At 51.3% G+C, this 26,010-nt stretch overlaps 7 protein-coding genes across 10 annotated transcripts; 4 read left to right on the top strand and 3 right to left on the bottom strand.

Annotated features, from left to right (window-relative positions):
* Positions 1 to 219: 219 nt before the first annotated feature.
* AAFC00_006224 (uncharacterized protein) lies at positions 220 to 2,147 on the bottom strand (the record flags this gene model as incomplete). The annotated part of the gene is made up of 4 exons (XM_069346143.1): positions 220 to 1,261; positions 1,313 to 1,576; positions 1,646 to 2,046; positions 2,103 to 2,147. 4 exons carry the CDS (start codon positions 2,145 to 2,147, stop codon positions 220 to 222), a joined length of 1,752 nt encoding a protein of 583 aa, XP_069197354.1.
* Positions 2,148 to 4,779: 2,632 nt separating this feature from the next.
* Positions 4,780 to 5,514, bottom strand: AAFC00_006223 (uncharacterized protein; the record flags this gene model as incomplete). The annotated part of the gene is made up of 3 exons (XM_069346142.1): positions 4,780 to 5,058; positions 5,144 to 5,316; positions 5,403 to 5,514. 3 exons carry the CDS (start codon positions 5,512 to 5,514, stop codon positions 4,780 to 4,782), a joined length of 564 nt encoding a protein of 187 aa, XP_069197353.1.
* Positions 5,515 to 6,664: 1,150 nt separating this feature from the next.
* AAFC00_006222 (uncharacterized protein) lies at positions 6,665 to 9,628 on the top strand (the record flags this gene model as incomplete). Its single annotated transcript, XM_069346141.1, has 3 exons — positions 6,665 to 6,794; positions 7,053 to 9,067; positions 9,125 to 9,628. The coding sequence occupies 3 exons, from the start codon at positions 6,665 to 6,667 to the stop codon at positions 9,626 to 9,628; spliced, it is 2,649 nt and encodes an 882-aa protein (XP_069197352.1).
* A 1,639-nt stretch (positions 9,629 to 11,267) lies between these two features.
* AAFC00_006221 (uncharacterized protein) lies at positions 11,268 to 14,756 on the top strand (the record flags this gene model as incomplete). 2 transcript variants are annotated; one of them, XM_069346139.1, is made up of 7 exons in its annotated part: positions 11,268 to 11,622; positions 11,725 to 11,954; positions 12,015 to 12,323; positions 12,402 to 13,095; positions 13,158 to 13,254; positions 13,316 to 13,796; positions 13,860 to 14,756. In XM_069346139.1, 7 exons carry the CDS (start codon positions 11,268 to 11,270, stop codon positions 14,754 to 14,756), a joined length of 3,063 nt encoding a protein of 1,020 aa, XP_069197350.1. The 2 variants fall into 2 exon arrangements, with proteins under 2 accessions (XP_069197350.1, XP_069197351.1); XM_069346140.1 differs by having other exon boundaries at positions 11,271 to 11,622.
* A 2,057-nt stretch (positions 14,757 to 16,813) lies between these two features.
* Positions 16,814 to 18,822, bottom strand: AAFC00_006220 (uncharacterized protein; the record flags this gene model as incomplete). The annotated part of the gene is made up of 2 exons (XM_069348313.1): positions 16,814 to 18,673; positions 18,733 to 18,822. The coding sequence occupies 2 exons, from the start codon at positions 18,820 to 18,822 to the stop codon at positions 16,814 to 16,816; spliced, it is 1,950 nt and encodes a 649-aa protein (XP_069197349.1).
* Positions 18,823 to 19,502: 680 nt separating this feature from the next.
* Positions 19,503 to 21,177, top strand: AAFC00_006219 (uncharacterized protein; the record flags this gene model as incomplete). Of its 2 annotated transcripts, none has more annotated exons than XM_069346138.1 (4): positions 19,503 to 19,953; positions 20,021 to 20,218; positions 20,268 to 20,927; positions 20,978 to 21,177. In XM_069346138.1, 4 exons carry the CDS (start codon positions 19,503 to 19,505, stop codon positions 21,175 to 21,177), a joined length of 1,509 nt encoding a protein of 502 aa, XP_069197348.1. The 2 variants fall into 2 exon arrangements, with proteins under 2 accessions (XP_069197348.1, XP_069197347.1); XM_069346137.1 differs by having other exon boundaries at positions 20,009 to 20,218.
* A 2,631-nt stretch (positions 21,178 to 23,808) lies between these two features.
* On the top strand, positions 23,809 to 25,287 carry AAFC00_006218 (uncharacterized protein; the record flags this gene model as incomplete). Of its 2 annotated transcripts, none has more annotated exons than XM_069346136.1 (1): positions 23,809 to 25,287. In XM_069346136.1, one exon carries the CDS (start codon positions 23,809 to 23,811, stop codon positions 25,285 to 25,287), a length of 1,479 nt encoding a protein of 492 aa, XP_069197346.1. The 2 variants fall into 2 exon arrangements, with proteins under 2 accessions (XP_069197346.1, XP_069197345.1); XM_069346135.1 differs by having other exon boundaries at positions 23,812 to 25,287.
* Between the last annotated feature and the right edge of the window lie 723 nt (positions 25,288 to 26,010).

Here is a 26,010-nt window from a genome sequence, read left to right as displayed (position 1 = left end):
ACCGTCTGTCCCTCCTTGAGCAAGTGGTCGCCTCCAGCGTTGATCGTAGAGATAGTCCATTGCTCGAAACAGCTGACATGAGCGGGCTTGCTTCAGTGCGACGTCGCTGTCCAAGCGCATCCAAGATCACATCGCTCTGGAAGTTCAGTCTCCCTGATCATCAGAGGTGGGGCTCTCATATCCGGCCTGTAATTTTCCAAGTGTCGACGGCACAGCTGTTCATCCTTCGTCGAAGTGGTCGTTCTCCCATAACGTGTTGAAGCTGGACATAGGGTCCGAATCCATGGCCTCAAAGTTCTCACTCAGGCTGCCAAATTGCCCGCTCTGGCTGTTGAATTGGTCCAAGGAAGGTGCCACAAGTTGCCCAAAGCCTTTCATAAACGACTGGGGTTGAGACTGGACATAAGAAGACTGGCAGCTAGGTCCCGATGTTACGCTGGATTGGCTGGCTGACTTGCTGAACAACGACTCCGAATACATGTTGCCGCTCGGATCAACACTTGGATCGTAACTTTGACTGAATGTCATATCTGATCCGCTGGGGTTGCAGAAGGCAAACGGCATGATCGTGTCGTCACTCACCGACACGTTCGCCTGGCGGCTATTCGGCTGTTGGAGATCTTGTCCTTGCATGGTGTTGTTGTACATTAGCACATCTTCTCGAGCCGCCTGCACGTTTCGCTGTCGGGATATGGCGCTAGCGAATATGCGCCGTTCTAAGTATTGCGTTGGTGGAAGTGAATGAAACATCGACACTTGCTGCAAAGTCGATGGCTCAGCCATGCGAGTAGCATCGCTCGATGCTACGAAGCTGTCCTGGCGAGCGTAGGGATAATATGGTCCGGCCCTTGTATTCAAGCTAGGCTCCTTCCCTCCGCTGTCACTTTGTAACACAAACTCGGACTGTGGGTGGTCGAGGTTCCACGCATGATCCGACATGTCTATCCCGGGGCCCGCAAGGGCAAGACCGTCCTGGAATGGCTGCCTCCGACGACCCGGGATGGTAATGCCGACTGGGGCACTGCTCGCTACTTCGCTGACCATTCGCATTGGCTCTGCCGTCGTTGCCGCAGGGCTGCCTACGGACGAAGCTTCACTTTTCACCCGAGTTTGTCTTCTGGGTCCAGCAGAAGACCTACGAGCTACCGCCTTGGGAGATGATCTACGCGCGGACCTGACTATGGAGGAACCTCGCATTGATTTCTCTTTCTTTGCAATGAGAGAATCCTGCACTTCTCGCTTGGTCGGTTTTTGCTCTGATCTGGATGCGGATTAGTGACGAAGTCCTAATGCTGGTACGGGTCTCACTCACCGAGCAACGAGATCGTAGATCTCTGCTGCTGTCACATTGCCATGGCGACGCTTGATGTGGGCTACGAAATTATCTCGTCGGTCAAAGTGCTTGTTGTTCTTAGAGCACCCGGGATATGCGCATTTCCACCACTTCTTCAGGCCTTTTCCATGCACACACGCTTTGTGTCTATCGAGATCGTTCTGCGTTGCAAAACCCAGGACGTTTTTGTTGCAGTTCTCGAAGGGGCACTTATGCGGTTTGGTGTGCGTGAGAATGTGCTTCCTGAAGGATATAGTTGTAAGTGTCACTCCCTCTTCATTGCTTCCTCGGCTTCGATGATATCGGGCTTACCGTTTGTTAGAGTTGTTCTTATACACGGTGCCACATTGCTCGCATGCATGTGGTGAGGCGAACACGGAATCCATGATCGACGTTACCGATGTGCCATCGTCAGAGGGCAGCGAACTTGCTGGGGTCGTCGACACCGCAACATCTTGCTGCGCAAAGGCACGACGATTCGGGATGTCGATGCCCAGGGGATTCCATGGCTGATGCTCCGCCTTGTGCATATTGGTAGTCCCACTCGAAATCACTCGAGTGTCTGCCCTGCTGGGTGGCTGAATCTGGATATCAGGGATCAGGGTCTCGGATGCCAGTAATGTCGCGTTATCGAAGCCAGCCAGGATGTCATCTTCTTCCGCCTCAAGGCCAAAGCCATATGCTTCCATGTCAGTGGCCCCGCCAAGGAAGTTCTACAAGACGTTTTAGCATTCACTCTCTTCAGGCATGATGGGCTCTCGCCTCGTACCATGTTGTAGTCGTCCATGTGGAAGTCTTCCTGGTAGTATGTCATGAGGTCTTTGATGGTCACCAAGGATGGTGATCAAAGACTTCACGGAAGGACTTGTGATAGACTACAGTGTAGTATGGTCTGGTTGGAAGTGTACGTGCAAACGGTGGTAGGGCAAAGGGGAAAAGGAGCAGAAGCAGGTGAAGAAGTAGGGAGGCCGGGGCTTAAGAAATACTCGAGGCCTCAAGTCGTTGGCTGAGTGTAGTTATGATGTATGTATAATGTACAGCACAGCAAGTAGGCGGAGCGAAAGTGCGATCTGCCCTGTAATTGTGGCTGTTGCAGTTGCAGAGGTACGGCACGAGTTCTGTTTGGTAGCCGAGTGCCAACCGGTGTGCAAGCGGACCTGCAGGATTGATGGCAGCCCGTGGGCGGCACTTATTGCCGCTGCACCATTTACACCACTCACGATGACCACTTCGCAGACTCGCTGCTTTGTGGCATGAAAACCCGAGGTCGACTCGGTGTCGATGTCTCTCTTGTTACTCAATCATTGTTTACAGTTCCACGTTCTGATCGGTAAACACGGCGTACACTTCGCATAACGTCGACTTCAACGCATGTCATCCTCCATCGGAGGACAGCGAAACCAAGGAGCACTCTTACCCTCTGACGCTCGCGAACAACGCTGTCCCTGCTATGTGTTTACATCCGAGCCTATGGAATGCGAGAGAATTCACCCGTGGGATCAAAAGACTAGGTAGATTGAAGACCGAACTACAGTACAAGACTCATCAATTCACCGGCGGTCCGAGAAGTCAATGATCGCCATAAGGATATAGCACTTTAAGGAAGCCGTATGATCACTCCAGTAGTGTTCCCGCCGCAAATCCACACTGACCCATGCATTCGGGTGATAGCTTGGTTCATAAGCGCTATCTTGGCTACCATACCTTACCTACCTATGCGCAGTACTCTTCGTGTGCCCCGAGCAGCTACGTGTGATCGCGCTACTTGCCGCAACTGCGCAATTGCTGTGTACAGGGCGATGACATGTTACATGTATCAACACTAGCGCGAAAGCCAGGTGGGCGTTCGTGCTACTACTGTAGGACAGCCAAACCTGTACTCGTAGCTAAATAGATGGTCTCTCGCCAAGTCAGATACGAGTAGCGAGTCGGACGAAGCCATCCCGCACTGTCTCGCTTGCGCTCACCCACCCCGGACAACGAAGCCATTGATGGACATCAGACATTACCTCACCTTAGGACACATAGCAGTCCGTCCATTTCTGAAGTGGCATAAGACCTGGAATGGGAATCCTCCTGTATGCACTGTACTGTGCCTCAATGCTCCGCCAGCCCATATCACTGCAAGCCGTGAAACCAATCATCGAGTGAACATCATGCCGGTGAAGTCCTATCCTTGCACCACCAGATATGATTGGAGACTGCCGAGATAGATTGTTTTCCATGTCTACGTTCGACAATAGAGCAAGACAGAGCTAAAGCTGAAACGAAAAGGTAAACATACCAAGCCCGCTGTTATCCGCAAGCAATCCGCTTGTGAACATGCCCTCATACCTCGCCTATGGAGGTAAGTTACGAACACATGCGAGCAAGAGGTTCATTGAGTCATACTCGGACGTACCATTCAGCCATCATCTTAGTTTCTCACCCGCGAAATCCACAAACCGGTCAGTGGGAACACCCATATGGTCGACGCTACTGTACCACTGTACATCTGCACCCCAGATCGCGGCCAATGATTACGGGTCATTACTGCGCCGGCCATTGACTTTCCAGGTCGTTTCTCGCTTCACTGCTAGCACTGCTAACGCATCTGAGTTTACTTGAACATGCCCCGGCTTGGCTGTCGTACTTGCACCTACCTTGCCTGTCAAGGCTAACTAACCCTGTCCATTGCGCATGAAGCTAAGCCCGCTGCAAACCCTCCGCGGTTGCCTGGCTGTGTCGCCAGTGCCTTTTGGTTGCCTCGCCGTCTCCTTGCCCGCTCTGCCGCTGCTGATGTCCTCAAATGATCATCGTCTCCGTCTCGTATCCGCGCCCCCCCCCCGATCTCTGGTCACTTCTGATTTGCGCGGTAGAAATCCTCTACTTGATTGATCGACATTATGTTTCGGCGCACTCCGAACCCGGGTATACGGGACTTTCGTATGCTTGGTATGAGGGTGCAATTGACTTCGCTCTTGTATCCTTCTCGAAGGATGCATGGATGAAAGTCAAATCATGAACCCGTGCCAGATGTGACTTTCTTGTGGTGGTGACATCTCATTTTACCTTTCGCTGCGATCACGGGGCTCATTTCGCACGTGTTATAATACGTCAGGTTCGTCAGAGCACCTCAGGGGTCGAATTATGGCGAGGACGAGGCCCGGCTCTTGTAACAGAGTCAGCCTGGATTCCACTTGACAAATGGGTTGCACATGGGACAGTTCGAAGGACACGGTGCACATAGGCAAACGCCGAGGCACGCATGTATACCAGCGAATGAGGAAGAGTTACACAGGCATTACGTCTATAGCTGACAAAAACGACCCGTCCGATACGATCAAGTGATTGACTCATACTATCAGCAAGCAGGAGATCGCTTGCCCGTCTCCGATGCTCCAATGCGAACCTTGCTGATTGAGGTTGCGCCTAGCTTTACCTCCTGCTGTTCGACAGCATCCCACTCACTGCGCCTTGGGCACCTCCTTGCCCTTCAGGTCCCAGTTGTTCAGGTAACCGCAGCCTGCGCTAAGATAAGTAGCGAACGACAGCCAACCGAGGTATGGAACGAGCGCATAGCCAGCGACCTCATCGACCTGACTCCAGATGTAGGCCATATAACCAGTCACACCAGTCAAAACGGCAACATCAACAGTTGCGGCGATAGGCCGCTTCAAGTTGAAGAACAGTGGCATCCAGATGAGGTTGAGCGCGAGTTGAATGGTGTAAAGAGTTGCACCTTGCTGTGATCGGAGCAAAGTCCATGTCAATTTCTCATGTCAAGCGTTTATGTGGAGCAAAGTCGCGCGAATTGGATGAAGTGCTGACCTTGGTGAGTTCGATCTTAGCAGGATCCCATGAGTTCATACCCGTGTTCCATGCGCGGTAGGCGGCATAGCCCATCAAGCTGTACAGAGCCGTCCAAGCAGGGCCAAACACATATGGAGGGGGTCTGAAAGGAGGTTGTTTCATCGCCATGTAAGTTGCTTGTGTGTCTTTGGCTAGATTAAGTCCATGTCAGAATTGCTTGTCAGGCTTCTCTGCTGTCTCGAATCCCTGTGAGGACACGATGGAGTTGCAAACATACGTCTGTTGGAGTACCCAACCGCGGTCCCAAGGGCGACAGGTAGCAAGATAGAAGCTGCCGGGTTCTCGAATATGAGTCCGGGCAGCGTGATGGATGGAATGTACGCGGTCATGGTGTCGGGTCGGCGTGGCTATGTAAGAGGCGTGAGTTAGACTCAATTGTGGTATTGTTTGTCAAGTGTGAAGCTGGCTTGCTTACCACTTTGAGCCAAAGGTTTGTGTATATGTTTGACTGAAGACGCAAGCAATTACAGTGTGGATTAGAACGGTGATGGGTAAAGCTATTTGAGAGACTCTCGACGAAGGTATAAATCCCCCTCGCTCAAATCTTACTCTATCGATTCACTTTGCTAGCAAGTGTGGATGACGGCTGCGTCACCAGTTTGGCCCTGACTGCTATAGCACTGCACCTCGATCTATACCCTTACCTGACCTTTGAGCTTTCCCCACATTTACCTTAGCCTCCACTCATTAACTGTCAGATTCCAAAACAAGAGCGGCGCGTCGCGCGCGTTAGTAATACGTCTGCAACACGAGAATCCGATTGGCTGCCTAGCAGTGTCGATCAGGTTCCTGATTTGTGCTGAACGCCGGATCGTCTTGGCGCCGCTCTGAAGCTGTGGATCTGTGCTCCACACCTGCCATTGACCGTCGCACCTGCCTACTCCAGCCATTCACCTCCATACCCGTCCTTGCTGGACACCTTACCCTATACACCATCTCTCCATCAATCATCGGATCAGACGTAATGCCCAGCATCGCGTCGAATCTGTAGAGTGGACTGGAATTGAATTGTTCTTTTGGACTCACGACTACTTCTTCGCTGTCTCTACAATTGTTCGTATGTCTCTATTCCTTATGAGACTTCTATCACGTCTACCAACCTCCACTCGTGTCCTACTCATCCTCCTCTTCCACTCGTGCTATTCTTCTACTTCATTCCGAGCACTCACTCCCTTCTTTTCTGTTTGAATCTACCTTTCCGCTGCTTTCTGTCAATCATTCCGGCGTTGCGCTTCAAATCCATTTTCAGCTCTGTCATATACCTCGTTTCGCCCACCGATTTGGCATATTCTAACGCGTCATGCCCGACTACAGAGCAATTGATCCGCCGATCGCGTGTCGGCGACACAAGTTGACAGGAAGGTAGAACAACTCGAAGACTTGATCTTTGATAGTTTCTGTTGTCGTTCCCCTCATTCCCGTCAACGCCTCCTTTACATGCGCGCCTTGGTCATCAATTACCACTAGTAGTTCATCACGATGGACAACTACGATACTTATCCCGCTCCCTCGCCGAATGACTTGTCTCGTATAGACAGTTATGAGCGTGAGAGCTACCCTGCTCGTGAAAGAGAGCCATATAGAGACTCGCGGCGCAGAAGTCCCAATGGTAAGCTTGTCTATGATACAACAGTCAATCACTATTCCTCTCTGTCACACAGCAAGACGCATCGGGGCGCTGGGCACGTGGCCTCAATTGATTGCACTGCTACCCGTGGCATGCGTGGTCTCATGGGTTAGCCGCATAAACGATCAGCCCGAAGACAAGAGTCATAACCACTCTTGGTTGGCAGAGAGCTTTGACGCTTCCGCGGAGGCTATACACGATACCCGCATGTTCAAGTTGCTGACGCTCCCGGTGTCGCAGGAGCTGCTGGCAGGAACAATCGCCGTCGCTCGCGTTCGCCAGTAGCCGGTTACAAGGTAGACCGCTATCAACCCGACCATTCTCGCAACGATCACTATCGAGCTCGCGATGACTACCGCCGCGACAACCGCGACAATCGCGACACCCGGGACCGCCGTCAATCCTCCCCTCATGCCTCGCATGGTGCTTCACATAAGAACATCGATCGATACGTTCCTGGAGAAGAGCCAATTCCTCGGCCGATCCCCGTCAATCAGCTCAGAGACCCTCTTCTCGAGCCCACCCAGGTCGGCTTCAGCTGGTTCTCGGAGTGGTGGAAGACGGAGCAGGAGATCAAGGCAGAGCGTGAACGTCAAAAGACTGGAGGACGTCGTCAGGACGCAGTCAAGGAAACCCGCGAGGAACAACGAGCCAAGATCCAGGCTGCCTACGACCAGTATAAACTCAACTGGAACACACGAATGTCGAAGATGTTTGTGCATGGTCACAAATACGATACTTGGTTTCGCGAAAGGTATGTGCCGGAGATTCGCGACCCGTTGCGTGCAAAAGTCCTGGACTTTAGACGTGGTCTTTACAACCTTTGGGAGAATGATCTCGGTTCCGGAATCCTTGACGAGTTCACCCTCGAGGGTATCTACAAGACGGAGGCGAACGGTTCTGGTGGCGTTGTTGAGAAAGAGGAAGGCGAAGCTGTAGCGGCAGCCGAAGTCCTCGCTGTTTCGGATCTCATTCCAACCAAGGGCGCAGACATACGCGACCCCGTAGCTTACCAGCCGACCTTGCTTGTCAAGACCATCACTCCAGCGGTATCTCGTGAGAAGATGGAGGAATTCTGCAAGGAGCACCTCGGCGAGGGCGAAGGCGGATACAAGTGGCTTAGTCTGAGTGATCCAAACCCTGGCAAGAAGTTCCACAGACTAGGATGGATCATGCTCAACGCCGCCTCGGAGTCAAATGATGAAGGTGAAGACCGTCGCCGCAGCAGCCGTGATGAGGAAGACGGCGAGGATCAGGACAATGCCATGACTGATGCCAAGCCCAACTCGACTGCGTCTACATGCGAAAAGGCACTCGCTGAGATCAACAACAAGACGATACACGACCCCGAGAAAGGTGACTTTACCGTGCACGTTGGTGTCCATCACCCACAAGAGAACCCACGCAAGAAGGCCCTATGGGATCTCTTCTCGGCACCCGAACGCGTGGAGCGTGACTTGGATCTTGCTGTTCGCCTCGTGAAGAAGCTAGACGAAGAAATTGGTTCCGAAGTAGACGGTCTGAGCAAGGTCGAAGACAGAGTTACCGAACTTGCCGGCAAGGGCTATCTCCAGCCTCCCATCACAGCCGCTGCTGCCAAGAAGAGTGAAGGGGTTGACGAGGACGATGACATGGAAGAGGGCGAAGAAGAGCAGGTGCCTGTCGACGATGAAGTTGATGACGAAGAGCTTCTGATCAAGAAGAAGAAGCTGGACCTATTGATCGAATACCTTCGCCGCGTCCACAACTTCTGCTTCTACTGTGTCTTCGAATGCGACTCGGTTCACGAGTTGCAACGCAAGTGCGCTGGAGGCCATCTCCGACGCCCCCGAGCCAGCTTGACGTCCGCGGCCAAGGAGACTGCCAAAGCTACGGCGAATGGCGATGTTTTCCCGTTCAAGCGCCAGGAAACAACCGCCACAGAGGGTGAGGAAGGCGCGTCTCCGGTCGAAGAGAAGAAAGCTCCACCCACACATGGCAGAAACCAATTGCAGAAGGCATTCAATTGGGTCAAGACCTTCGAAGAGAAGCTCTTGCAGGTGCTCGAACCTGAGAACGTCGATGTTAAGAAGCTTGGCGGCAGACCTCTGGAGGAAGGGCTCGAAGAGGAGCTCAGCAAGTTCGTCAAGCAGGAGGACGAGTCTAAGTTCCGATGCAAAGTACCGGATTGTCCGAAGATGTTTAAGAGCGCCGGATTCTGGCGTAAACACGTCGAGAAGCGTCACGCAGAGTGGTTCGAGACGGTCAAGCACGATGTAAGAAAAATTGGTTGCACTTGGCTAATTGGCAAGACTGATACTGACGTTCTACAGATTGAACTGGTCAATCGCTATGTACTCGACCCTGCACGTCTTGCTCAGGGGCGTAACGATGCTAGTAGCAACGGACACTTCCCCATGAACAACAACATGCCATCCGGGACCCCACGCGGATTCAATCTCAACAGCATGTCTTACCATAACGGCGGACAGATGCTCGTGCCTAACCCCATAGGCTTCAACCCCATGATGGGACAATTCGGTGTCAGCATGCCTCCCTTTGGTGTGGCGGGTGGAGAGCGTGGAGTTGGTCCTATGCGCAGCAACATGCGCATGCACAACCGCGCTCCCGGACCTTACGATAACCGTGGCATGGGACGAGAGCCTAGACGCAGCATCTCCGGACGTCTCACACCTCCTCGTGGACGTGGTATATTCATGGAAGGCGGAGAGGGCACATTAGGTCCCAAGCAAGCAGTCGAGGGAAGGACGATGAAGTCTTACAACGATCTCGATGCTGCGGGTGGCAACACTGGCACTACAGAACTAGACTACTAAGGGCAGTCTCCTGCCTGTCACTTGGCAGGTAGATAAGAGCTGTGATGGCGTTTATGTACGTGGGGCTGCTTTTTTCGTTCTTCGGGTAGTTGGATCAAGTGGAGAGAAGTGATTGGGAAGGGGACTGGAAATAGCATGGGCATAGTGGCGCAAACGGACGCTGCTAGGGCTCGCGTTTGGTCTAGTACCACGCAAGCACGCCATGTGTAAAGACTGTACGAATGACGGGGAAGGTGGGCTTCGGCGAGCAGAGGCAAGAGAAAAGGGAAAAGGGAAAATTCTAATAGTAGCAAAACTTGAGCCATAGTGGGTAGCAAGTAAGGACATGAAAATTGAAGTCGACGGAGACAGGGTAAAGAAACCAGATGTGATTGGATTCTGAATGAATGTGACCAATTGATGGTGTGTATGGGTACGGTAGGTATAGAAAGCAGCAGATGACCTTGCTTTCGGTGGCTGTGTTCCTGAGTCGACCACGCGTCCACAGGCTTTGTGCTTCATGCACACTGGGATAGTCAGAACGCACGGCATCGGAGGCGCAGTAATGCTCGCCGGGGGGGGAGCAGATGCGTGTGCATAAACGGGTAAGGCGGGCGGGAAGGGGGAACAAGAGGGGCAAGATGGAAGATGTGCCGTCTGGGCAAAGTCCTTTCTCAGGATGAGAGGCGAGGAGCAAGAAGCACGGAAAGCCAAGATCTGGTATGAAGCCAAGAATTGAGATCAGGTAATAGAGTGAGCCCTTCCCCCAGAAGTTGGTGGGGCTTTTACCTTGACTCGCCCACTATCTTGCTGTAACATTTGTGACTGTACTTGTACCTTGAGGGAACCAAGCAAAAGCAACGTCATTTGGTCTACGCGTTTGTGTCATGCCCACATGTTGAAGCAAAAGTAGGTACAGTAGCGGGCAGTGTGGGAGGAGGGAAGGAGAGATGATGATGATGGCTTTTCTTGTTGTTTTGTTCTCGTTTCTTCAGATATATATTCATCTCTCACTCCTTCGGCCCCTCCATACTTCTCCGTCGGAAACAATATATTTTCTAGAACAATCGTCATACCCTCTCAGCTCTCTCCACTTACTTTTGTTGACGATCATCGCTCGAGTCCCGCATCGCACCGCAACGCAAAGCACAGCAACGCAACGCCCTTTATCGATTAGAACAAATAACCTGCTGACTCTGGAGTCTCGTGGTGGCATATAGTGGGTCAGTCATAGTCACACAGTACCTTAGCCAGGCTTGCTTGCTCTGGAGAAACATAGTGGAGGTCGGATAGCAACGCTTCTATCCCTCTCTCATCGGTGTCCTTCGCACCGCACTAAGTTGCCTCATTGTCTTCTCTTCCCATTTATCTGCAATTCCAATATCCAATCAAGCTCGGCGCTTATTCCACTACCAGTGGTACTCTCATCTCCACGGAAAACAGCAACTGAGGCTTTGGAATGCGAAAGCGCTAATACACGCATTCAAGTCGTCATCGCAAAGAGGCGCGAATCATCATTACATTTGCTACATATAACCTTTCCTGCCAGTGCCTGGTTTCAAACATACCCAGGACGCACTTTTAGTTACACAAGTCGCTGTCGCACAACTTGTCTGCGATTATCCGAAAAGGACGACATTAATTCATCAGATAGACCGCCATGATGAATTCCTCACCACACGCAAACAGCACCCTGGCCATGTCCTCGGGCATCGTCGAGCCCATGAACAACAACGACATCGACTCCAATGTGACGACTCTGCCGAGCCGAGACTCGCGACCGGCGGATGACGGACCGCCGACAACAGGCATTCAACGCTTTGCTACTGCGCCGGAAGAGCCAGAGGAAGTACAAGACAGTGACGACAGGTCGAGAAACGCCAGGGTTCAATTGCAGTCGTCACACGCCATACCGAGACGGAGAGACACCAGAGCGAGCATTTCCACCTTCTCTACCGCGAGCAAGCAGTCGATACCTCCGCCTGGATCGGTCTTGACGGGCAAACAAGAGCATTGTACGTAATGGCTCAAAAGACATGATATGCTCTTCAATCCAATGCGCATGAGTATGCACGATCCAAATCACAAGACTGACCTGAGACGATTCCAATGAACAGATCTCAAGCGAGAACTCATTTCGCAACAAACAGAATGGGAGATCAGCGAGCTCTCCTCGCCCACGGCGCTACAACGCTTTGGCGCACCCTTCAAGTCAGATGCTGGAGAAATAGCACCCGAGGACTCGGATCTGCCCTTGCTGAGATACATCTTTGTGCATTTTGTGCGCAATTTCCCATTTCTGGATCAAGCGAAAGAGAGGGAGTTCTGGCAGGACAAGCTGCAGGTGGTGAGTTAAGCCGTGCTTTTGCATTCGTTTGTCCTTTTGTCTGACACATGCTCATCACAGTTCCTCGAAAGCTTCGCCAACAAGCGCATCTCGAGTTCGGAAGACAGATCAGAAGAGACAAAGAGACGCAAACTCGCCGTCAAGGCGCATAAACTAGTCGAGTTGATGATGGTCTCCGGTATACCCACGGCTTCTGGCTACGAGGAGCGAATACGCTTCTCCGAAATGGAGGTCGTCGATCGAGGCGCAAATGAGCAAGGTCTGGTGGTCAATGCCCCGGAAGGACACTACATCAACGGTTGGGATGTGAATGTCGCCGGTGTGAGGATGGTCAGCGAGAAGAGACACGTCAGAAACCACAAACATGCAGTAAGTCTTTGATTATGAGAGAGAGAGAGAGAGAGAGAGAGAGAGAGAGAGAGAGAGCGAGCTGACATTTCATCTCAGCTGTTCTTGCTACGGATAAAGCGAGCAGGACAGCCTGAAATGTACGTCGGCCGGAGATACGGAGACTTCATCAAGCTGCACAAACGACTGCGAGTCGAGCTGCCTGGCAAGGTCCTACCACCTCCACCGCGAAAGAACCGTTCGCAGTCACTGTATACTGGCAAAGCCGATGATTCAGATTCGGACTCGATGTCCTCAATGTCCACTGCGTCTGCGGATCCATTGGCGGTACCAGCTCCCGCCAGTGGAGGCTTCAGAAGTTATTTGCCAAATCCATTCAGTGGCATGGGTGGGGGTGGCCACAAGAGAACTCCGTCGCGACCGTCACCCGTTCCATCTCCCAGAGTCTCAATGGACGCTACGTCGTCAACAAATCTTCGCTTGTCCGGAGATCACAGTAGGAACAACTCGCCGCCGCGCGTCCTACATCGTGAAGAGCAGCGTGTCTCGCTCCGTGCCTTCTTGAGGAACTTCTTGCAGAACGAGAACATCGCCAACAGCGCGGCTATGAACGAATTCTTGACCAAGGATGAGATTCAGCTGCACCACGAAGATTGGGACGACGTCAGACGCAGAGTCGAGATGGACGAGAAGCGTATGGAAGAGCAGAGACGATTCTATGAAATCGCCAGAGCGAGAGCGCGAGAGCTTGATGTTCACATGGAGAAGTTCAGACGTGATATCGTCGAGCGCAGTAAGTCCTTTCTCCAGAAAGTAACTTTTCTCGAATGATGATTGTTGACCTGCCCTTTACAGATGGCCTTTCAAGACTGTTCCAGGAGATCAGGCAGAAGAACACCATAAACGAACTTTCACCCGAGTACAAGAAGTTTGCCGAGTGGCTACGGATCGAGTAAGAAAGATGTTCTCAAGCTTTCGTGCCATGCCACCTCCATCTAATAAGACATTTCCAGGGTTGCTGCTACCATATACCATCTCTTCCTTGCTGAAGACAACAGTCCTGAATTATTTGCACAATTCAAGCGCATTCATTCTCTCATACCATATGCCGCACTGAAACAAATCATCCGCTTCGCCAACCCGGCAGCGGTCATGGCAGGTGTGCTGGACCTGTTCCTCGCTCAACCTTTCGGAGCCAAGTCATTACTACAACGCATATTCGGCATGGCTCTCAACGATGGTGTTCGCTCAGTGCAAAGAAGTATCGATTCCCTGAAGAACAAGATCGATGAGCCAGTATTCGCCGAGAAGATCCGGAATTATGTCGAAGCGGACGAGCCAGTCAAGGACACCATTCGGGAAGAGTCGGCATCCGATGGCACTGATCTGCTCGTGTCTATACTTCGAAGCGAGACGCTGCAGCCTGAACTTGGTCCTGAGGATACGGCTAGAGTGGTGAACTCTTGGGTCGCGTGGAACAGTGCTGTTGAGAACGTAAGTACTACTTGCAGCCCAGCGAGTGTGATCCTCTTGCGCAATACTGACTTGCATCAACAGGTCGATGAGGAAATGCGACACGGTGCTGAAGACTTTGCTCATCTGAAATCTCTCCTGAAGCTCGAGACACGCAAGCGGGACAAGACAATGATGCTGCGCATGATCGAAGAGCCCACAACACTGAGGCTCTTCCGTGACCTGTTCACCATTTTCTACGAACCCCTCGTTCGGGTGTACAAATCTGCAAATGTCTACAACAGCATAACCGATTTCGCGCACTTTGCCGATGATGCAATCGCCACAATCGAAAAGTGCCAACGACAAGACGTATCTGCAGATCCGAACCAAACAGTCCAATCGTTTATTGATTTGTGCGCCCGTCACGAGCACAACCTCTACAAGTTTGTGCATGAAGTCCACTGTCACGACAATGGACTCTTCGACAAGCTCATGTCTTGGATCGAGAGCATTCTTGGTTTCTTGCGCAACGGACCGCGCGGTGGAGGAAAACTAGACATGAATGCGCTCTTCCTCGGTGCAGTCGACATGAACCTGATCGACAAAGACGAGACCATTCGCGAGATCAACTCTCTGATCAAATGGCAAGAAAAGCGCAAGAAGTGGCACCAAGACAAGACCCGCCAGAAGATGGCCGCGACCGGCGACGACAACTCCCCCGGCGGCACAGGAGACATCACGATGGGATTCCAGCCAGGAGACTTTGGTCTGCACGCCATGGACCTGCAGGACCTACAAGACGACGAAGACGACGAATTCAGCGACTCGGATGACGACGACGAGGACGTCGATCCTATCGTGGCAGAGAGGAAAAGACGAGCGCGCGCCTCGGATCTGTTGAGGGCTAGAGCGGGCGAACCCGTCAAGCCTGATATCCATGAAGTGGTTAAGATGAGAGAGGGTTTCGTCACCATGCTGAGAATGGTGTTGGCAGAGTAGGAGCGGCTTTGACGATTGACACGACTGGTTTTGGTTTTTTGTCCTTTTGGCGAAAGCGGGGTCATTGAAATAAATGGAAGGTAACTGACAGAGGAGAAGTCATTCTCATCCACACATTCCTTTTGTTTTTCTTTGATTGATATCTACATCACGGTCGTCGCTGTTCTTCCTCCCTCTCATTTCGTCTTTTTCTGCTTTTCTGTCACAGCTTCACACGACGGATGAGACAAGTCTTGACACCTCCCTCATTTCCTTTCCTAACTACTTCCCTTTTTCGATCTCATTTCTTCACTCTCACTGCTTCATTACTTTTCTGTTTCTGTTGTACAGCTGCACTTATGCCTGTTAGATACCGTAACATTAGAACGTTGTTTTAATAGCAAAAATGCCGCGTTTCGCGTGGGAATTCAGGTTTCTTTCTTTTCGGTTTCTTCACGAACTGTTATGTTTTTTCAGACGAGCTCTCTAGCTAGTCTCGTTTTGCATCATTGTGCTTATTGCTGGCTTTGGTTAGCTTGGGTTGGGTTTAGTGTGATGGGTTCTAAGTCCCGGTAGCAATTAGTTATGATGAACTTCACGAATCAAAAGGATATGAGTTTACCTGTAGCCCGTAAGTGATGGTAGGCAGTGCTGGCCGAGAACGTTTGCTGTTCTTGCATTACAAGGTGTAGCATGGAATGGCAAAGGTACTGTTTTGCTACGTACTGTACTGTACTGTACTGTACTGCACTATAGCGTACAGTACTTGTACCCGAGGCGTGTGGCGGAGAAAGTAACATACCTTATACAGGACGCTACGCTGCTGCGTCTGGCCCCACACACACACACACACACACACACACACACACGAAGATCGAGGCTTGTTTGTTCAGCTTGTAATTCTCTGCCGAAGGATACTAGTGTGCACTCTCCACTGAAGTGTTCTTGCTTATGGGTGTTGTTCTACTTAGTACCTGAAAATATCGAAAGCTTGTAAGGAAGCGACGACCAGGCTTTAAGGGGGGACCGAATGATGTAGAATCCTCCGGTAGTCAAGTGCTGGGCTAGCGGAGAGCATCTAGGTGTCGGTATACAGAGGCTAGGCCACTGATAGCGGCGTAGCACACAAGCCCAAATCGCAAATTGCAGTAAAGTCTGAGGGTCGTGCCTAGCATAATAACCTGGACCCTCCTCTCGGGTACAGTACCGGTGTCGCTCAATCAGGACAACACTTGTGGGTTACTTGCATTGTGGAAGCAATGGCGTTCGGGCTAATTGTCCAGACCTTCTTGTACAGATCTATATCATCCGATATCAAGACATGGTCGTTGCTGCGATGAAGTGTTGTCGATAAGCATTTTCATTCAAGTCGTTTGCTCAGCAGGTGTTGAGATGCCCGGTCAGACCCATAATGTTGATATGCCTGTATTAAAACCTACACTTTCTTTGCTACGAGGCTAGCCCGAGCCTCTCCGGGTTCTCCGAGGAACTTACTGCACTTGTCTCTTGACAGACAATTTACTGTACACCGGAGCAGATATGTAGAGTCAATGCTGCAGATGGGTACTGCATGGAACGCGGGAATAGCATAGACCAATGATCGCTAGGATACTTGTCCATACCATGGATGGAAAAGCGCCATCTTGATACATAAGTCAAAGTTGGGAGATCGTGTGGGGTCCCGCTTAGCTCGTATCATACCCGTAGGATTCAAAAGTGCGAACATTTAGCTCGATAAGTCAGTTCTCATCTTTCGGGACGCGACTGGTAGAGGTCCATGCAACTGCACGACGAGAACATCAACGACTGGCAATCACTTCAACCACTGCTGTATTAGGCAAATGTGGCGTCTGTAGTCTCGGCTATCTCAAAGCTTAAATTCGGTGGCTGTCAATCTCGCCTATCTGCAGATAAAGTAAAGTTAGCTAGATCGCTGAGCAGACCCTAAGCGCTTTGTGCCAACCGAGCAGTGTTCCATTCAGACGTGGTAGAAGGTTTTCATAAAAGGTTTTCGCCGAAAAGTGGACCAGTAGATACGCTGCATGTCATAAGTGTCTTCGGAGACATTTCCGGCTGCGCTATACAGAGGCAAACTCCATACTGGCCGGGTCATTCGCTAACGAAGCGGTGAATAGCTCGTTAGGCAAATCAAGGCCCATGAAGGTGTCGAAAAGCGTGTCCATAGCCTGCAAGGTACCGTCCTCATTCAGTAGACCTGGAAATTTACCAAAGTCATTTACTTCTTTGTATGGCTGGACCACGCTGTGGCTCTGCTGAGGAATTACCCTTTGCGCGCCACCATGACCGAAAGAGCTTGCACTACGATTCTGAGACTGCGAGCTTGTACCCTGTGTATAATCAAGCTGTACCGTGTCTTGCGCTTGAAGTGCCGCTGTTTCTTTTAGTCGTTGTATCTGCGTCAAGACTTTCCTTCCGATTCCTGCCATTGTAGATGCGGATTGATAGTGCTCGCTTAGATCTTCCAAGGCATTAACGTAACATTCTAGCTGCTCTTGCGCGATAGCTCGCTTGAGACTCGTCCGACTGCGTCGTAATTGACGATACGTCTGCGACATTGCGAGTGAGATTGCATAAGGCACCCCGAAAAGTGGTATTAATGACTGGAGAGGCGTATGCTTTAGTATGCTCATCACATGCTGCGCGGACAGAGCTTGTCGTAGACTCGAGGGCGTATGTTTTTCTACGTATCCCTCATCTGTGCTTCGCGTGCGGAAGGACAATATGCAGACCGCGTTGTAACAAAGCTCGAGACTTGTCTGTAATGAAGGCTCTATATCCCAACCTTGGTTCTGGTGTAGGATGTACTCAAAGCTGGGGAAGTCATCATCCAATCCACTGACTTCGGGATCTGCTGTGGGCTGGTAGAGTTCAATGACCCGTGACAAGATGCGGGTCGTCGCAAGATTCACTCGAAAAGCTGGATGGCAACTGTCAAGAACATCCTCTACCTTGAGTCCAACGTCTCGATCATTGATAAGTCGAGGTCTCCCACTGCTTGCAGCATTCCATACAGAAAGCGTCCATAAGCACCAGAACAATTTGTCATATACCTTGCGATAGCCCTTGGATCTGCCAAGATGTAATCCGATCGTATGGGCGTGATGGACAGCTTGAGCTAGGTGCAGAGAAGCATCCTCAACACCGGTTGGTCCCCGCCCTGAATGGAGACATAGCAGCGCGAGCACCTGGATAAGCCGAACGCGATCACGTTCGCGGCCTTGCGCAATCGCTTCCAGGAGATCATCGTGCAGACGCGAAGAGAACTGCATGGGTGGAAGAGGTGATGGCGGAATGCCTCCTAGGTTAAGATGCGGTCTAGCTCTCGCATCTTTGGACGTGGCTAGGAACATGGCTTGTTTGACGATAGGGGATGCAGTCCCGTTAATGCAATCTCTTCTCATCTGGTGCTCATCCAAGATGGGTAGTATTGGATGAATCCTCGCAAAGTAAATGTCCATGAGCGCCATTTGCGCCACCGGGTCAGGCAGCAGAGATTTGGAACTCGCCCCATCAGAAGTCCACGTAGAGGGCCGCTCTTTGGCACGAAAGTCATGGGATCTCCCCAACGTACGCTCTGATACATCGATCTGATCCTTTTGATCGTGTTGCAACCATATTCCTAGATTATGCCGGTCACGACTCGGCGCCCTAGATGCCTGTGTTTCCGCGATCATACTTGCTTCCGGATTGAGATCGCCAACAAAGCGGGTCATGGGAGGTGGTGTCGATGTACGTCTACGTTTTCGACTTTCTGCTTGCCGCTCGTGTGGCGGACCATCGTAGCGTTCGACCTCTATCTTTGTGTCTTGGGTGCCTCGAATGCTAGACCTTCCTCTAGAGGATGGACTATAATTCGAGGCTTCACCGTATATTTCTTCATCGGCCTGACTCTGCGTAGAGTGATGTGTGCATCGTTTCTGTAACTACCCGTTCAACGTGTCGTCTCACGTGTCATGTGTGGGCGCGATTGCCTCACCTTGCGCTTTTTGCATGTCTCACAAGCTCCCTGCACAGTCCTCCGCTTACGACTCTCGTGCTCGCCATTGATTAGAAATGTGAAGTCCATTCTGATGTATCCGGTGCACCGCCATCCAGTTGTCGGAGGTGAAAGCGCGGGTGCATGTCTGTAATGGGCGATTGCGACGACACGCTAGAGCGGAGCTTGGAAGGCCTTGGCAATGGTTTCCACCACCGTCGGCATATTGGCCGGCTCCAAAAGTATTCGAGGCCACCAAATCGAGTCTACGCACTGGAGATGTTGAAGACCTTTCTATGAGCTATCCAGTAATCAATTCAGCGGTGACACAGACTTCTCCCATCTGACACGATGCAATGGCTAGTCCGTACTAGAAGTGGCATGTAAGCCCAGCTCTTTGTATACCCCCCAAGTAGCTTTATGAATGCTAAGATAGTTCCGGTGCTGTACAGTACTTCACCCTACCAGTCCCTCACTCCATGAAGACCTACAGGCATTACACATACCCCGCGGGGTCTGGCTACGAAGATCCATTGTTACGTCAATCAATACCATTTTAGATTTACCCCATGTTTGAATGGTGCGGAGGGCAGTTCGGAGCTACCAAAAGTAGAAATCACCGATTTCCAATGGTGACGGAGTAAGAAGACCAATCGTTTGAGTACCATATAAAGAGTCGACGACACGATGAGATTGGAGTATGCGAAAATCTTCACATGCTCTCATTATATTATCTGTGAAATCTGCATCTGCACCGTCTTATCACCAATATGTTGAGTACCACGGTTCGAGTCTTGCCTTACTTAAGCAGGCTTAGGAAAGTGACACAGGTGCGAACTGTTGCGACTAGTGTCCATGCGAAGAAAGAAGGCACCATTGCGGATTCGTTTGCGTCCTTATCTGGACAGCAGTTCGAAGCACTAGAACCTCGATTTGCGAGGGTGAAGAGCAAGCTAATCAAGGGTCACGAAGAAGAAGTGAAAGCTTCTTGGGATCGATTGCTATTGCGTTTGAGGGACGAAGTCGAAACCATCAAACACGTAGGATCTGCCGTCATACCGCAGATAGACTACAACGACATTGGCGAACCACCGAGGAATTTCAGCGAAGAATACAGGAAACGTGGCTGTGCAATAGTCAAAGGTGTCATAGAACAAAGTGAGGTCGCCCAGATGAAGTCAGATCTTCGAGAATACGTCAGGGCGAATCCTCAGACCAAAGGCAAGTGCCTACTCGAAAACAGCAATTTTATCAATCTCTGACCGAAATCATCTAGCCTTTCCTGCAGATAATCCCCAAGTCTTCGAATTGTACTGGTCAAGAACGCAGATTCGTGCTCGAGCTCACCCGAATCTGCTGAAAACACAGCAATTCCTTCTCAGCTATTGGCACTCGAAGGATTCCAACGCGCTGATATCATCACGACCGATCACCTACTGCGATCGATTACGTATGCGCCAACCGGGTGATGCCAAATTTGCGTTAGGTATGTCAAGACGACCGGAAGAGCCGACACATCTGCTGACACTTGTTAGGCCCCCATATAGACGGTGGAAGCTGCGAACGCTGGGAGGAACAGGGATATGGTAAAGGGGAGGTCTATGATAAGATCTGGAAGGGCAAATGGGAGGAGTACGATCCTTGGGAGTCTAGCTGTCGTCTTCCAGTGAATTCTGATCTCTACCAAGGTCAAGGTGCCTGCAGCGCCTTCCGCATGGCTCAAGGTTGGCTGAGCATGTCGCAAACCAGCGCTTTTGAAGGTACATTGCTTGTTAATCCTCTTCTGCAGCTGTCTACTGCGTACATGTTGCTCCGGCCTTTCTTCACTGCAAAAACACCTCCACCCGCTTCCGAGGCAGGTAGCAAGGCCGGAAGCATCTCTGCTCACGAATATTTGTCACCGGACAACTGGACACTCGAGTCCCCAACATCTTCGTGGCTTCAGGGTGCTAATCTCGGCAGAGGCCAGGAGCTGAGCACTCTATTACACCCTCACCTTGACCTTGCTTCTACCATGATTCATGTTCCCACTGTTCAGCCGGGCGATTACGTTGTATGGCACTGCGATGGCATACACGCTGTTGACTCAATACACCAAGGCAAGGCAGACAGTTCGGTGCTGTACATACCTGCTTGTCCTTTGACTGTCGGGAACGCAGCTTACCTACACAGACAGAGGCAATGCTTCTTACAAGGTAAGATCACTCGAATCAAGTAGATGATCCCACCGTTGATAAGGGTACAGGAACTCCCTCGCCAGACTTCCCCGGTGGCGTCGGGGAGTCGAGCCATGTTGGTGTTGCGACATCTGAGGACATTGCAAGAGTTGGTGGATCGCGAGGCTTGAGAGCCATGGGACTCGAGCGGTGGAATGTCGAAGAAGCCGAGACTGCAGGCGAGCAGGAGGTCATGCGACAAGCGAACGAGATACTTGACTTTGTCTAGATCAAGCATTCGCTCGTTCAAAAGCGTCTATGCTGGATCGCATGATGATCCAGGCTACTGTTGACATGAAGTTCGTAATATCGTGCTGGAAATACATCATCCGCGCGTAAGTGTTGGTGTAACAAGACTGCATAAAATATCGAACGAATCGGAGTGCGCGAAACACCCAACAACAAATTTGCGGTCGGAAACAGTCGGCCAATCACTCTTTCGTAGCACAGAAAAGACTTGTAGGGTCGACTATGAATATTTTAGCAATGTTGGATATGCATCGCTTCGATAATGCATGTTGTCGTTAACGCCGATAAAAGTCGAGAAGGCGGAGAGCATCTGTTGGTGCGCGACAAGGATATACAGATCCAGTGTTGGCCACGTGCGACCTGGGTCTACTGTACAAGTCCGAGCAGTCATCCGAGAGAACGATCCTTCAGGCGGACGAAAGTTGGGCCAGGTGTCCTGCGTTCTGGAAATAGGGTGGCGGCCAGCACCGTACCATATCAGAGAGGTTACCGACCTGGTGGTACGCACGTGGGATACTCCCTAGCCTTTGTAGACGTTGTGTCAGCAGCAGAGAAACATCCTTGAAGGTGCATATCACAGATAGAAGCAAGATTGGAAAAGCAAAGGGGCTTTCGGGGCACATGGAAAGCTAGCAGTCGTACGACATCCTGTGCAGCAGCATGCATTCTCCCAGACCCGAGTGTAGGGCGATCATGCTCAGACTGACGTACAGGTTGGCTTCTGGCGTTGTAGCAGATCGAGTTTATCAACGAGCATGGAAGAGTGATAAATGAATAGGCATTATGTACACGTGTGAGGGACGAAGCTACCATATATGCTCTTACTCAGCTTGCTACGACACCCGCATCGAAGCGAAGTCATTCATAGGTCTACCTGAGTCCCTATTGTATCCGTTCTATATGAAATGATGCAGTAGCTGAGCATGCCAAGAGGGCCACCATTTGAAGAAGTCGGTTCGCGTTGAAAGAAAACCATGGGCGACCAGAGATGTCGTCTTATCTCCATGCGATAGCTGCCTTGACAGTGATCAGAGACGCGATACGGATCTCCTGCGAGCATGATTTGAAATGTGTTGCAGTGCGGCCCACTTTGCATGCATTGCAGTATGCAAGGTGGTATGATCCATTACCTTTGCTGATTCATAATGCCTCGCTACGGCCGCAAAGGCCGCAAATGCCTCTACAGCAGATAAGTTGTAAATTGGAATGCACCGGACTGCGTTCGCTGCTGAGGGGGATCTTGCATCAGCCAGAGTCCTGACAGATACTCATCAAGAAGGCACGGGACAGACACGCTTCAGCTTGCCAACCTCGTGTTCGGATGGCGTTTCGAGACCGCTGAGAAAACCACGTGCATGATTGTACAACGGTGTAGTCGACCATGAACCTTCACAGATGTAGTGGCTTTCCCGTTGACCGAGTCAGCAAGAGGTGTTATAGTTCACTGGTATATCTGCTGAGGAGAGGCACTTCAATCTCTTAGGGCTGAGATACTGAACGGGTTCGCTTGTGGGGCGTTGGAACAATGCACTGGTTCCAACGGGTGCCACGTTCCTGTAACTTACCACAGGTCTCGGCAGCCAAAGTGAACTGTGGGGACCGGATCGAGGCAGCGCAAGTCGAGAGGAACGACATAACAGTCGAACGATCCACATGCATCCTGGCCAACGCTGTCGAGTGCCTGCCCTGGCGATAATGGCCAATGAATATACCACGATCCTGTTTGATGGAAAAACTCCCACGTCTGCCATGTTCCTGAACACGCATTTGGGCTGTACCTGATCATACTCGTCTAAGGTAGCGTTGTCTTACGAACGCCCGACTGTACAACACAATCTTGGCGAAGAACTCAACCGTCGACCGTTAGGACAGTTTGGCTTGTTAGTACTGTAGATGTTCGAGTCTTACCTTGTAGGGTGCTATCAATAAACAGGCTACAGGGGTCTGAGCCCCCGATGGAGTGGCGCACCCCATGATTGGTAGGTCGATGCAGCTTTTGCTCCTCACTTTCCACATTCAACCTAAGTTCATACAGTACACTCATTGGATCAGAAATGTACCGCTACACTCGTACACCCTGCAGGTCTGGATATACTTTCGCCCATTCGCTGACACTAGCCAACCGGTATGTAGATGGGAACCCGGCACGCCTAAAGTTGGGAAGTCTAAGATCTCTGAGGATGCACGACCCAGCGGCGCATGCCGGCATGCTACAGTATCACGTCCCCCTCGTGCAAATCGTCACGTCGAGGTCTTTCATGTTCCGGCAGGGTAAGCTCAGACATTGCCCCACGATCATGATCAGCTAGCGAACGCCGCCGCCCACTGATATCTAGCTGTGGATCAGTCATGCACAATGTCCAGCCCCAACCATAAATGGATACACGTAAACCTTGTACACTGCCTCTGATCCTGCCTCTCGTACTAGTCCTGCCTAACCTCATGGGCCCCGATCCTTTGCATATGAATAGACCCGGGCATCCTCGACTTTGACATATGAAACACTCTCAGATCTTCATCAAGTTCCACTCATCAATCTATTCTAAACATTTCTCATTCCTCACTTTCCCACGATAAAGAATCCAACGTCTGAAGCAGACCATCACTGCTCATGATGGCACATTCGCGTAGCCATTCACAGCCGGTACAATACCGCTATCGGCCTAACGCTCCAGCGAGGTCGTCCATACATACTACACAGGCTCCAGTACCAATTCCAAACGCATGTCAGTCTCGTGGGATGCTGGTTGACAGCCAATCATGCTATATGATTGGAGACGATCAACTCATGCCTCAATATGTGCATCCTACTTTTGAGAACGATGTCAAGTATAACATGGTCTTTAACACCCCCTTCACCACCGGTGTGGATCAACCAACAGTCGATTTCCAGAGTGGTCTCCAGCAGATGGGCTACCTCGCTCAACTATCACCCAGCACTGCACCTTGGGAGTCTGACCATAGCAGCATCAGTGGCGATGCGTGCAGCGCGGCATGGTCATCTTCCGGGTCAAGTACAGGCTTCTCACCGGAGCCCACATACCAAGTTCCCTTCACCGATGCTGGGTCTTGGAGTATGCAAAGTTTCAACTCTTACATCGGTACAAACTGCGTGTCAATGCATGAGGTCTTCCCAACGACAGGCATGGACTTGGTGTATGTCGAAGCCCCCCTCCTACAGCCAGAGATGCCACAACGTTGGCAGTTCCAAACTGCCGATGATTTGAACGTGGCGAAGTACGAATCACCCGAGTATTGCAGCCCTCATAGTTCTCCGGAGAGTGTCACCGACTCAGCATTCACTTCTAGCGAAACAGTGACAATGTCAAGACCTCGAACAGAGAGCACAACGACGTGCTCTATGTCTCCTCAACCACACGTCAAGGAGTCTGGCTCATCTTCCACCTCGCCCCAGACGCGTGCAAGCCCGCCGCAGCCGCTGGAGCAATTACTCGAATTTACTTCTCCCGTGGCCCAGACCAAGACGAAGGGCCCAAAGTTCGCTGCTCTACCTTGTCCTATCGCGGCTTACGGCTGCAGTTCCTCGTTCATTTCCAAGAACGAATGGAAACGTCACATCAACACTCAGCATCTACGACTGGAAGCATGGTTATGCGATCAGTGCCCCAAGCGAGACAACAAGCGCGAGTTCAACCGAAAAGATCTTTTTATTCAGCATTTGAAGCGAATGCACCCCCCTCAGAGCCCCCCTCAGAGCTCATCCCACGGTTCAAAGCCTCAGCCAGCTGAACCGAAGGCGACCAAGTCAGGGTCGAGAGGCGAGAAACTAGGAAAAGGAAGCAAAGGTGACGATTTAGACCCCGCTCTGCTTAAGGCAGAGCAGCGCTGTCACGTTCTCCTTCGCCAGCCTCCGAACGCCAGTGCATGTCTGTTTTGCTCCACAAATTTCTCGGGGCGTGGTAGCTGGGAAGCACGCATCGAGCATGTTGCTAAGCACATGGAGCAGTACAAAAAGGAAGGCAACGAAGTACCGGAACCGAAAAGCTGGCGCGCTGATCGATCACTCGAACAGTGGCTTGTTACGGAAGGCGTCATAACGAAGGTGCGGCAAAAGTGGAGTGTCGTGTGAAAGCACATGCCACGGGATGGGCACCATTCAGGTGAAGATAGAATTGATCCGGCGAGGCGTTATCTGGAAAGGGCAAGGCATGACTAGATTGGCGAGACGGAAAGCATGTTTCGATGTTGATCAGAGCAGAATAAGGTCCGGAGTGCCACATTCAGGCAATGACACTCGGAAATATTTCTCGTTTCCGCTTCGTCAGATATTGTACAGAACCAACAGGACAGACATGGACGATCATTACGCTTACGACACTAGATACCCGAGAGGCTTGCATGATAGCGCTGCTCATTTACTCGCTTGTAGTTATTTTCTTTCGGATATCACTACATCATTACCCAATGTATAGACCAAAATGATTTTTTCGATATACTTCACCCATGGTGAGCGATCATGTCGTCTTCGAGACTTAGAATATCCAACAGGCGCCGTGGAAGGTGACGTCCGCAACTGGATGACGGTCAGGTACTGGCAAGTGCATCAGCAACGCCAATATTCGAGGACAGAGTAGTCAGCTCCTCGCATACGGACCCCGCCTCAGAACCCGGAGGCGCGCGGTAGTCTTCTGCTCGTTCCAAGCAATGTTAGCCGCATCTCGATTACGACTTGAGGGTTGACTAGTGGGAGGGCCCTGCACCTGCGAACTGCACCCTTACGCCACTCCGGCCTGTCGGCGGAAAGCCTCAGCTGAGGGTGCGAGCGAAGGGTAGTGCTACACAGTGGGTGACA

This window comes from Neodothiora populina, assembly GCF_041146345.1.
Source record: "Neodothiora populina strain CPC 39397 chromosome Unknown canker_contig_7, whole genome shotgun sequence".
In the NCBI taxonomy this organism is placed as follows: domain Eukaryota; kingdom Fungi; phylum Ascomycota; class Dothideomycetes; order Dothideales; family Dothioraceae; genus Neodothiora; species Neodothiora populina.
This window is presented reverse-complemented; position numbering and strand designations above follow the sequence as displayed.